At 40.2% G+C, this 13,044-nt stretch overlaps 1 protein-coding gene across 2 annotated transcripts; it reads left to right on the top strand.

Annotated features, from left to right (window-relative positions):
* Positions 1-3,965: 3,965 nt before the first annotated feature.
* On the top strand, positions 3,966-12,118 carry LOC149822546 (uncharacterized). 2 transcript variants are annotated; one of them, XM_089981117.1, is made up of 5 exons: positions 3,966-4,326; positions 4,763-5,546; positions 5,710-5,867; positions 11,728-11,796; positions 11,993-12,118. In XM_089981117.1, exons 1-3 carry the CDS (start codon positions 4,256-4,258, stop codon positions 5,833-5,835), a joined length of 981 nt encoding a protein of 326 aa, XP_089837243.1. In that variant the 5' UTR covers positions 3,966-4,255; the 3' UTR covers positions 5,836-5,867; positions 11,728-11,796; positions 11,993-12,118. The 2 variants fall into 2 exon arrangements, with proteins under 2 accessions (XP_089837243.1, XP_089837244.1); XM_089981118.1 differs by having other exon boundaries at positions 5,714-5,867.
* The last annotated feature ends 926 nt before the right edge of the window (positions 12,119-13,044 follow it).

Below are 13,044 nucleotides of genomic sequence, written 5' to 3' on the forward strand. Positions count from 1 at the left end.
CAAAAGAAAATCGATCGAGAACCGTACATAACATGCTCAACACGCAGTACACCTGAGGAAGAAGACAGTAAACCTACACATCTGAAACCCCCAAATCGTAGATTTGGGGTTTTCGGTTTAGGGTTAACAGAAACTCTAAATCGTGGATTTCTTTTGGTTTCCCACACGCACACACACCCGACACACTCGATATCCCCAAAAATTTTACAGAATCCTACCAGTTATACAACCATTCTATTGAGTTTCGAACTTGCAACGACCCAATAGAAAGTGTCGTGCACCAACTACTCTACCCAGTAGAGCGGAGACCCCGTCGGTTCTTGAAAGCAAAGAAAACAACCATCTAAAGGGTTTCCATAGATTCTAATCTCGAACCAATACACAGAATCGAACCCATATTCGATTCCTCACCTAGATTCAAAGAAGGACCGTGCCTTTTTTTTCGCTGGTTTTCCAGCGATCGGAGGCTACAGTCGCGAAGGCAGGGTCGACTGAGGTCAATCTCTTTGTTGTCGAGCTCAGGTCGATGGGAGAAACAACGAGAAGGAGGTGGAAAAGGGGGCTTCACTCATCGAGAGTGGAGCAGATGCCCAGGTGGGAGGTCGTCGACGACGATGGCTCTGGATCGATCGACGTCATTGGTTGCTGCAAAGCAGGGAACACACTGAAGAGGGAGAAGAAGAGGGCCGAGTGAAGAGGGCGAGACCCTCTCCATACCCCCTTTATCGCAACGAACCCCTCCCCTCTTTCCGAGAAATCGTGACCTAGGCACGATTCTTGTTTTCTTTGCTTTATAAGGCACAACCCAGGTCTGGGTTCGAACCCCGCAACTCGGGGTCCGAATCAGAATTTGGATCCGGGCTAAAATAGGATGTGGATCCGGTCACGCAAATAATAGTGTATCCACGAGTTGGATCCAATTGGGTCCAACTATGGATTAGACCCAAAAAATATAATGATTTTTCTTTATTTCTGACTTTATTTTGTTATGATCTTATATATATATTTCAATATATGTATATGGATATATGGATCCAAAAGGTGGATCCTAGACCCATCTATGCCCTATCTTAAATAGTTATCATTGAATAATTGAATTAATTAAAATGATTGCACTTATATATACATATAAGTTTATACAAGATAAATATATATGTAAAGATTCCTTTATGGGTCCTGGATCCGAAACTTGGATCCCAAGCCCAAATCACAATACTTTAAAATTTGTATTATAATATATCTCAATAAATGCCTAAAAAATTGAGGTTATTACAGTCTTAATTATTTACAACTATGTGATATTATCGTACCTATCAAACTGGATATAGTCAGACTCCTTATCATTTTAGGTGAAGAGCAGATTGTAGTTACGAGTGATGACAAGATGACACTAAACCACATTTTGTCTATGTTCATTTTCTGGATGTGCTTGATGCTTAGAGATGTTATTTGTTATATTAAACAATTTTCGATTCAGTTATGTTTTGAAGTCCTGTTTAGAATGAATCGTCTTTGAAATTTTGCCTTCTTTATTTTAAAATCTATATGTGTCAGATCGTACTTAGATCCAATATGAATGGGATCCATCTATTGTTGTAGTATATTTCTATATAACTTGCTCAAGGTTGCTAACTTAGATCTTTCGAATAATTTTTCATTGTGTGATCAATTTGTCTCTGAAAAGTAATTCATTACAAAAATTCCAATTTTTTTTAAAGTTAAAATTTGTAGAATGTTACATGCATAGGCTCAAATCCACCACCTAAAATGAAGCTAAGTGATGGCCAACCAACAAGCCCAATAAAAAGAGGAGGTGACCATTAAACAAAGCGAATAAGGTTCTCAACCATCAAAATCAATAGAAGGTAGAGGTGGCCACCCAACTAAACTTATAAGATGTGGCCACTCAACAAGGATAATAAGAAGGGAAGGTGATCACCCAAGAAGACTAATAAGATGTGCAAGTCCCCCCGACATGAATAGGGGTAGGGGTGGCAATTTCTGACACGACCCGCCAACCCGCTTCTTAGGTGGGTTCAGGTTCGGCTTAAACGGGTTCGTGTCGTAAACGGGTCGACCCGTCTAACCCGTTTATTAAACGGGTCGGGTTCTAGTTAGGGGTATGCCAACCCGCCAACCCGTCTGACCCGTTTAATAAATGGCGTAGGCGGGTGGGTCAAGCCGTTTACCTGAGCCTGACCCGCCAACCCGCCTGCCAACCCTTTTACCCATTTACCTTTGGGTCCTTTTTTCTTTTGAATACTTGATTAGGGATTTAGGGTTTCTCTCGGAGAACGGAGGCTAATCCGGTGACGATCTTGCCTTCCTTGTGGGCACTCTTTGGCTTGATCGCCGGTGGCGTCCACTCCATCACCACCACCTTCATCTGACCACCGCCACCAGTGGCGTCCTTTCCCTGGCCGAGTTTGTTGCTAAAGCGCAACTCGAACTCAACAGAAAATCTGGTGGTAGAGAGGCCGGAGGGTTTCACGGCGATGGTGGCGGCGGCCTTCTTCTCCTCTTCGCCCTGGCTCTTAGGGGGAGATCCGCTCGTAGGGGGAGATCCGCTTGTAGGGGGAGAGTCATTTGGCGCGCACGTACTTGGGCTTCCGCCAGGGTGAAAAGTGGAGCCCCTTCCTCTTCAGCGACTGCTTCGCGGCCTCGGAGACGATGGTGACAATCTGGTGGAGCTGGAGCACTGCCCGATAGTGGCTCGTCGACCCGACCCGCCAACCCGCCTGCCAACCCGTTTACCCGATCCCGATCCACCCGCCAACCTGCCCGCCAACCAGTTTACCCGCTTACTCGAAACCAACCTGACAACCCACCAACCCGTTTACCCGACCCGACCCATTTATTAAACGGGATAACCGTGTCGTGTCGGGTTACCCGTTTAATAAATGGGTCGGGTTCGTGTTTGTCACAACCGATCCATTTAATAAACGAGTCAGGTTCGTGTTGAGGTATGCTGACCCGCCAACCCGATTGCCACCCCTAAATAGGGGTGGGCAATGGGCCGGGAGGCATGATGGGCAAAGTCAACTTGGCCCGTCATGGGGTGGCTTTCGGCCAAAGTTTTAGGTGCAAACTAGTTATATACGTGGGGCTAGCCTGCGAGCTATCAATCCGGCCTGATGGGCCTGAGTTGTTTATTAATTTTTTAAAAATATAAAAATTAAAAAAAACAACTATTGCATAGTAACTTGGTAACTATTATTATTGCATACACCAGATTCCACTTATTAAAAAGTTGGTTCTCACGAAACAGGCCTTGTAGATCATATCTCTAATGTTGGTTTCACTTAAAAAGACACGAGCAATAAGATATTGCTCATTTCATCTCATTGATAGGATATGCACATCCACACACATATTATAGTTTTTATATTTTTCATAGATATAAAAAAAAAAACATATGCTTTAATAAGTTTCTGCAGATACATATGTATGCTAGCAACTTAGCATGTATCGGTTTTTGAGTTTTCACAAATATATGCTTTATATTTTAATTGTTTACCATTTAATTTAGTGAATTCAAATTTTTATGTTATATTTGCTTTGTTTATAATTGTATGTTTTTATGCTATATTTGCTTCACTCATAATTATATGTTTTATATTATATTTGCTTCATTTGTAATTGTTTATTTTTTTTATTATATTTGTTTCATTCATAAATTGTGATATGTTACACTGTAAGTACACACTTATACTTCATTCATGGTCATAATAATAGTTGTTTTTATTTGTTTCTTAACTTTATCAATTTATTGTGATATACCTATCTTTTACAAATGATTTTTTGGTTCTGCTTAAGCCGCCTAGTCCCGCTGCGCTTTTGACAACCAAGTCTGTTGCCGTCCTCTCTCTCTCTCAAAACCTATGTTTCTCTTGATGCAGCTTCGATGCAACCTCCTCTCACGACATTGACAGATTGTCAAAATGGTGGGTTTTGGTGAGGAGCTGACGAGAGTGTCGACCACCATAGGCGTCGGGAAGCCAATGCCAACAGCCGGAGTTCGTCTAAGAAGCCCCTTTCTTGATTCTCTCACCGGCCTTCTTTCTCTCGGTAATGATGGTGGTCTTCACTCCGAGAACTCTCCAACCTGTGGATTTAATTGGAAATGGGCTCCGATCGATTTCGAGACGTCTTCCGTGGAATGCCCTAGAGCCTTGAATCTCCTATCTGGCCGATTGTTGTCGGTTTCGAGCAACTCGCCTCTGGATCATCCTCCTTGCCCTCCCAAGACTCCTCTATGCATTTGCAGAAAGGGTCCTGCTTCTTCGGACACAGGCGGGAGTCCATGCAATGGAGATCAGAATGCAGGTAATGGTTCAAAACCATCATCATTTGTTGTTGTTTCTTGGTGTTTGCTGTATATGGATTCTTTTGGTTGGGCTTGATGAGTTCTGAGTCTTCTGACCAGGTGGAAACCTTTTTGTTCTATGAGAAAGAAGAACCATGAAAGGGTTTGTGCTTGTGATTTTGTCTTCGATGAAGCTGCTAGTGCTTTCATTGGCTTTAGAAAAAGGTTCTTTGGTTAGACTTTGTGATCATGATCATTATTCTCTTAGAAGAAGGCTGACAAGCATTGTTAACTGCATATTACTGTTTCTCTCCTTTTTCTTTTCTTAGATTTTCCAAATTCTACGGTTAGGAGATTGGTTGATGTGAGATTTTTGTCTTGGTTTCTGCAAGATGGTAATTCAATTTTTTCTTCTTCTTTTCTTTTAATTTATTCAGATTTTTCCTGGATTTATAGGATCCTTCGTTGCGAAGTTGATAGCTTTCTGCCGTCTTCACTGAAGCATGGAGTGCAGGGTGGATCTATAAAAGCTCTAGGTGTTCTTGCAGGTTCTATAGATACGAAGGATGCTCAAGAACGCTCAGAATCTGATGGAAGGTTATTGAAGTCGTCCAAAGTGGTGCCTTTGGAGGAATGCTCTGTCACAGAAATAGAGAACTCTCATACTGAAGATGCAAATAGGAATCAGTTAGCACCTGCCGAATGGTTTAAAGATGCTGTTGATAGGAAGGGTGATAAATATTTAGGGCTTCCAGGTGTCTCTCTTTATGATGGCACTGAAAGGGAACACGAAGATCACGAATATAATAAACTTGTTTCTTCTGATGCAAACCCATTTTCTTCTAGCACAGAGGAGGTGGATAGACTGATTGCCAACAAGCCACTAAATGATTCTACTGTTTCTCTACAAATGATAGAGTTTGAAGAAGGCAACATCTCAGATGATGAGCTGCAGATTGCAGTGACAACTCATAGTTTTAATTCACTATCAAATGAAACGTGTTGTGACTTTCTAAAGACAAGCCCTCGCAATAAAACCAGTTTTCAGCATGGTTCTGTTAGTATTCCTATTGTTAAGGATCTCAACTGTTCTGAAATTTGTGGAAAACTACAAGATAACCTGGCATCACCAGGATCTGTTCCTGTCAATTTCAGACATAAAGATTCCGGCATTTCTGAAGGAAGTGCAGAAGGATGGAGTTGGCAGAATGAAGCTTTATTCAAGATAAGGGAATTTCAGGTAATCAGTCAGGATTTTCTTTCTCTATGTACTGTGGTCTGTCACCTTTCTGTTTCATCATGTTTGATCTCTTCTTCAATAGGAATTCTGTATATTCCAAAGTTCCATGTACAGATTCCTAATAAGCTCCAAGATTCCTAATAAGCTCCAATTTCTGCATCAGGCAGACGACAAACCGGGAGCCCAATGTGAGCTAGAAAATGGAAAAGGAAATGAATATGGTAATGGAGTTAAACAACTTAAGTTGAATATTTCGTTACCACAGGAAAAACTTCAGTTGGAAACTTAGCACGAGCTTATGGAACAACATCAGATGAAAAGGTATGTTGGAATATCATGGGCACGCACACAGATACACACACAGATGCACACCCACCCACCCAAAGAAATAAGGAAAACTTTAGATATTCTCTGTCTTTTTTTCCCTTATAATTTTTTCAAGCAGATTTGAGTGAATTGTCAAATCTCATAATCTAAGATTGGATGAACTGTGTAGAACTTTGGAAAGGCATAAGGCTTCCAAGTTGACAAATACCATATACCTCTTATTGTCACCGAGAAATATTGAAAGATGTAGCCCTTGTAAAATATGTTCAAAAGAATAAATATTTCTGACAAGATATGGATATGGATATTCTGAAATCAGTGCACGGAGGAGATATTCATTTCTTGTAATGGCATAACTTTGTGTACACATGTCGATGTAAAATATTATTTTATTTGCCTCACTTGTTTTGCAGCTCTCATGTGATCTTGGTCTAAGTAATCAAGGTTCTTTGTCGCAAAAGTTACACTTTCTTTAACACAAGCAAGAAAAAATAGGTGCATTGGATTTGAGGAAGAGACGAAACCTATGTCACATGGGTGCGGGTACGGGTGCGACACGGGTGCAGAGCAATTTCAAAAATGTTGGACACGGGGACACGGCTATATATATATATTTAAAAAAAAAAAATATATATATATATATATACATATATATATATATATAACAATAATAAGATTGTAAATTTTAAAGCAAAAATAAAAAAGTAATTCTATTGAAGTAACAACACAAACTTACCAAAATATAACACATAAAGAAGCTTGTGAGTGTGATAACAACAAAACTTATCATCAATCTGCCTCATCGTCTGAATTAGAGGGAAGAATAAGATCGAGGTAGTCCATGTTGAGAGTATGCAAATCATGTTCTCCCTCCAAGTCAAAATCTTCTGGATTTACATCCGAATACTTGGATGCTCTACAACTGCATCAAAATATGACTAGCTTAGTATCTAACTTCAAACTTTGAATACAAATATTTAAATACGAACTTTGAATACAAAAGAAAAAAAAGTACCTATACTCATCTTTGGTGCGGCGAGAAATTAATCGTAGATTAGAGTAAACATAATTCAAATCCTCTGCTCTTTTACTAGTGAGTTTGTTTCTTTTAATGTTGTGAATTTGAGCATATGTACTTCAATTTCTTTCACAATACGATGATCTAGCAGGTTGGGATAACAACTTCATTGCAAGACGTTGCAGATTTGGTGTCTCTGATTCATATGTTGCCCACCAATTAAGGGGATCTTTCTCGTCCCTTGCCATAAGTGCTGCTAAAGAATCCAATCTCTCAGTAGAGAACTTTCCAAACTCACTATTTACAACCTTAAACATGTGAGGATCATTAAAAAGTCTTCCCAAACATATCATTCTATTCCTTGATATCTCAGGATCTTCATTTGGAGAAACACGACCAACACCTTCTGTCAACCATTTTTTTGCATAATATTTTGGATTGAGAGAGTGTGATATGCAATCCAAAGGTGTATTGCTTTTATCCCATCTTCTCACTAAAACTGAATGTACATGATTGTAACATTTTGAATCATCAAGTGCAACATCTTTCTTCTCATGTTTGAAAATGATACTTTGAACTTTTTTAATCATATTGTCCCACATTTCATAAATTCTATGAAGCATGAGTACATCTCTGTCAATTTCTCTCAACATTTCCCGAATAGGCTCTGTAAATTCAACAAAATATGTAATTTTATCCCACCAAAAATCATTACAGATGCATTTTTTGATAGCTTGAGCCTTAACATCATCTTCCGTACGATAAAAATTCCAATCTTGATCAGCCACCACCATCATCAATGCATTCTTGAGTTGCTTAATTCTTTTTATCATAACAATGAGAGAAGCAAAACGAGTTTCAGCAACTTTCAGTAACTTTCAGTAACTTGAAATCATAATGCCTGTTAAACATAGAAAGGGCATGATGATGGTTTACAACAATTTTTTTAATATTTCGAACATCATGCTCTATTTTCTCAATCCATAAACACATTTCACGTGCATGTGCATCATCTTTTGATGGATTGCATATACTCTTAAGTGTCAAATTTAAACTGTGTGATGCACAAGGAGTCCAAAAAATATGTGAATACGTATCTTCACTTGCCAAATTCATTCCTGCACGACTACAAACTGGAGCGTTGTAAGTAATGATTTGCACCACACTTTCTTCACCCACTTCTTTTATCACTTCGACAAATAATCTCTTTAAATATTCAGCATCTTTATACTCCTCAGATGCATCAAAAATCTTATAAAAGATTGGCCCATTAAGTGAGTAAGCAATGAAGTTTATCAGTGGTCGCCTTTGTATATCAGTCCACCCATCAGAAACAATAGATACTCCATGTCGTTTTCATGCAAATTTTTGGATCTCTAACAAGTCTTCAATTCTATTTTTTTTCCTCTGCAAGAATGACTGTTCTTAGTTTTTCTGAACTAAGAGACACATAACTACTCAAATTATAATTAGCCAAAGATGTAATCATATCTTTCCAGTATGTACTTCTAGCTACATTAAAATGAATTGAGCTTGAGTAAAAGAATCGACCAATCTTTTTATCAATTTTTGTTCTTGCCATGTTTTTGAATGACCTTTGTATTGTTTTGTTGCCTTCCATCTTTCTTTTCTTTAAAAGCTCTTCTTGTTCATCACTAGCAATAGCAAAAGGAAGATTAATCGAATCGCTTTTCATCTCTGCAATTTTCTTCTTTTCAGCTTCCTCTTGTTTTTTCTTTAATTGCTTTAACAAGTCGTTGTCAACCCTAGAATATGGCCTAATTCCTAGACCACGATTATGCAAAAGATGTGCTTTCACATGCGTATAAGAACCCGTGAAAGCAGTCTTACATAGATTACAAAGAAACTGCACATTCCCACCACCATTGCTTTTATCCCTTTTGTCACAAGCCTCCAAAGTGGTTGAGAAACTTCTAATTCAGAGTTAGAACTTGAACCAACTCTATTGACACTACCACTAGAACTCGCCATTATATCTGAAAATTGAAAAGAAAAGTGAAATTGAAAACTGAATACAAAATCGTAATTACGCACAAAAATATGTAAATAAAGTTATTAAACACTTAAAAAAATAGTAACAGGAGCTCCACCCCTCTCATTGTGTGCCTGACAGAAAATAATAGAGGCAACCCCCTACCAAAAAACTGCGAGGCAGGGGCCTCCGCCCCTTGCTGCAACACATTAGTATGTAAAAAGGAAAAATCAAAAAGTAGGAAGGGGCAGGGGCCCTTTGCGCCTGCCTGCGCTGTAGGAGAGAGAGCGCCTAGCAGGGGCGTTGCTCTTGCCAATGTTGGAAAAACTGAGCGGCCGGGGCGAAGCCCCTATCGGATGAGATGCAGGGAGGCAACGCCTTGCCCTGCCTGCTTGTGATAGGGAGAAGAGGCAGGGGCAAGGCGCCTGCCTACCTAAGGGTGCTCAGTGGCAGGGGCATCGCTCCTGCTGAAAAACCCCAATTGGCTGAGGGCATCGCCTCTGCCGAAGACCCACGTGTGGCAGGGGCATTGCTCTTGCCATGTTGGGCAAACAAGCAGCATGGGCAGGCAAAGCCCCTTGCCGAACGGGAGGACTGGCAGACCCTGCCTTCCGGCATAGAAGAAGGCGGGGGAAAGAGGGGCTCGGCTGACAGGCCGGGCCCCGCCTCGCCTGTCGGAGCAAACTAACACGAGGAGGGGTCAAGCCCCTCCTCTGCAGAATAAGAGGCGTAGGGAGGGTTCGAACCCCTCCTCTGCAAGCAAAGGGTGCAGGAAAGGGGGGGTCGAGCCCCTGCAATAAGAGGGCCGGCAGGCCCTGCCTGCTGACAATGAAGGAGAGGACGAAGAGGGGAGGGGGAAGAGATGCAGAAGGGAGGGCTTGGCCCCTCCCCTGCGTACAGAAGGAACGTGGAGGCAGGGAAGGGCTCGACCCCTCCCCTATGGAAACAGGGCATCAGTGAGGGGCTCAGCCCCTCCCCTGTGAAAATGGGGCACCGGGGAGGGGCTCGACCCCTCCTCTGCGCAAACAGGGAGAAGAAGAAGAAGACAACGAGAGGGAGAGAGAGATATTACCTGAGTGGTGGCTGGAAAAAGGGGTGTCACCGGAGTTGGAAGATGACGCACGGGGGGTGTTGGCATCGATTGCCGAAATACAACGAGCGGGAGGGAGAAAGGAGCGTCAGGGGCTGCTGGCGCCAGGTGGCCGAGAAACGGGAGAGAAAAGGGAGGGTCGAGCAGCGGTGGTCGTCGGTGGCCTGTTGCAGCTCGGATGGGAGTGGACCCTAACCCTTGACTTCTTTAAAAAGAATTCGGGGGGCGGGGGTATTCCCCTCCCCCCTGCGTAGCCTCTTAAGGGTCGGGCCAAATACTGTCTTGGATTCGGGTCGGGTTTGGATCTGGACCTGAGTCCAAATTATTTTTCAGAAATGGACAAAAATAGAAGTTGACCGAGTCCAAAATGTGGATGGACTCGGCCCCGATGTGTTGACCGAGTCTGACACTTAGTTGACTGTGTCCGAAGCCGCACTCGTCTCGAGGCGTGTTGACGCGGATGCATTGACCTTTTAGCCGAGTCCGTGTGACTTAGGACAAAACCAATGCTATGGAAGATGATGTCAACGAATTTTTCAATTCAATATCTAACTCCTAATGCTTCAACTCATGAATAAATAGTAAAAATGTTTAATACATGTGCATATCATGATTATAGTCAATGATGCCAAATAGATTATCAGAAGCTGCATGTTGATTCGTGCCCTGCAGCCAATGGGTTATCTAAGGTTGTAAAGGTCCCTTAATAACACATTGTTAATGTAGCATAAAAGATCCATAGGTGCATGATCAATGTTACTGGAAGCTTCTTAAATAGGCGGAAAACATGCTCCCCAGAAACTCACATTAAAATTGTGATACTCGTTTCCGAAACTTGATGGGAATCTTGATTCTCCCACGCTTCACCTTTACTTCGCACATTCTTTTTATGTGCTTTCACACTTCTTCTCATGTTTTTAATATGCTTCTTCTCAACTTCTCAGCCACCTTCCATGTGATTTCTCAAAATTGGTAACCATCATTAGATTTTGAGACAAATTAAATTCTTGGACTAAACATGATGCTATTAAAAAATGGTCAATTTTTTAGCTTTTATTCATTGTTGAAAAGGATCTCCTGTTCTTCCATCATTTATGCTCTTTCCAGGATACTTCAGTCCGAATACCCATGGATTTTTTGTTTGCTTATTGTCTTTATATAATTAAGAAAACACTAGCTTTCTCTGAGCCTCTTGCTTGTATCTCTCATCAAAGGGTGTTATTCTATAATGTCTGCTCAGCAGGTCTCCCGCTAATTTGAGCAATCCTTCAAGCATTTGTCCCACAATCATTCATGAAGGTACTCTTAATGGATTGAATACCATATCAGTTGGTATTCCATCTTGCAAATAAGGCATATCGTGTCTAGGCAATTTTTTTGAAATGATACCCTTATTCTGATGTCTTCTATAGCTATTTTATTACCCATTTTGGTTTTACGTTTCTGTGAAATATATACACAAATCATTTCTGCATTATAAATGGAACCTCCTTTTTCTGGCCCCATCTCACATCAATAACTCATTTCGCTTCCCACTCAATTTCCATATCGTTTTTTTGGTTTTTTATTCCGGTTTCACTTCCTTTTAGACTCTTTGCTTCTAGCTTAGAAAATTTAAAATGCCCTGTTTCTCGCTTCTGCTTCCTAGTTTGACAACCTTGTGCATCATGCAACTTGGTTAATGTTATTTTCTTTCCTTTTAACATTATTTAGGTTGATTATTTTGCTAAAATATACTGATATCCTTATGCAGGATGTTGAGCTCCAAAAAAACAAGAGAAAAAGGGGGCCTTTAACCGAGGAAGGAAAAGCAAAGAAAAAGGTATGATGTTTATTCATGGGAATTAATTAGACGGATGCAAGGTTGAACATGTTTATAATCTTTCAGGTTGAGGCCGAAAGTTTATGTTCATGACTTTTTTCTATATTTCAGTTTCCTGAATGCCAGATTTCTTTGGCCATAGAGTGTTGTTTAGTTGTCTTCAAGAACTGTTTCTGACAAATGTTCTCTTTCCCAGGAGAGGAAAAAGCGGAAAAGAGCAGAGACTAACAAGAAACTTGGGGTTAAAAAGCTGAAGCTACTTCCAGTTTCAGTGCCAAAACCGAAACCAGTGGCAATCTGTCGATTCTACTTGCATGGACAATGTTGACAGGTTGATCTTTTTTTATTTATCTTAAAAGTTTAAGCTTGTGGCTACTGTCATTTAAGAAGTTCCCTGTAAATGTAAGCTTTGTTACAGTTCTTTTGGATAAGATTTTGTTGCTGCTACTGCAATCGCTATATTTTAGATCCATTTTGGCTTATCATGTATCGTAGTTTACAGCTAGTTGCTTATGAAACATAATTAGAGCGATATTGGAAAATTACTGAAAATTGTCTTATGTTTACTACTTTATATCATTAGACTTTTTCTTTTCTTGAGATATAACCATTTATTTTTCAGCACTACTCCTCGGTGAGCCTTCGACATTGTCCTCCTCCTCACTCCTTCGATGCCTTTGTGTTGCGCTTTTTACCAAAATTAAAAACTTAATGCTAAAAAGATAATAAAAATGTAAGATTTTATGGTGGCTCTGATACTAAACCTATAATGACCCCAACTCATACCTCTTAAAAATGCGATTTTTTTTAAAACCATTGCGGAAATCTTCTCAAAGACCCAGAGTCTTTACAGTTTTACTCACAATTGGATAACCAAACAAACCGCAAGAGATATTACATTTATCATCCATACCATAATAAGTTATTTTTTTTAATTAAGTAATGATAATCTCGAGTCCATTGCATAAGAAAATCAGAGTGTATGAACAATTAAATGTAAAGAATAAGAAAGAAAAGTAAAGCCACACTGTCCATCTGTGAAGTTGTCTATTAAGCGTGTAGTACTTGTAGCTCTCTCAGAAGCGAGTTACTTCACTAACCTCCTGAGGCTGCGAAAAACATTAAAAGTAGAGTGTCAGAATCCAAGGAATTCTGTGTACGAATTCCTCTAATGAAACAAATAAGTATAAAAAATAAAGATAAAATTCATGTAATAGAGAACAATTATTAAACATAAGAGAACATTTA

Source organism: Nuphar pumila, chromosome 11 (assembly GCF_984573655.1).
Source record: "Nuphar pumila chromosome 11, dmNupPumi1.hap1.1, whole genome shotgun sequence".
In the NCBI taxonomy this organism is placed as follows: domain Eukaryota; kingdom Viridiplantae; phylum Streptophyta; class Magnoliopsida; order Nymphaeales; family Nymphaeaceae; genus Nuphar; species Nuphar pumila.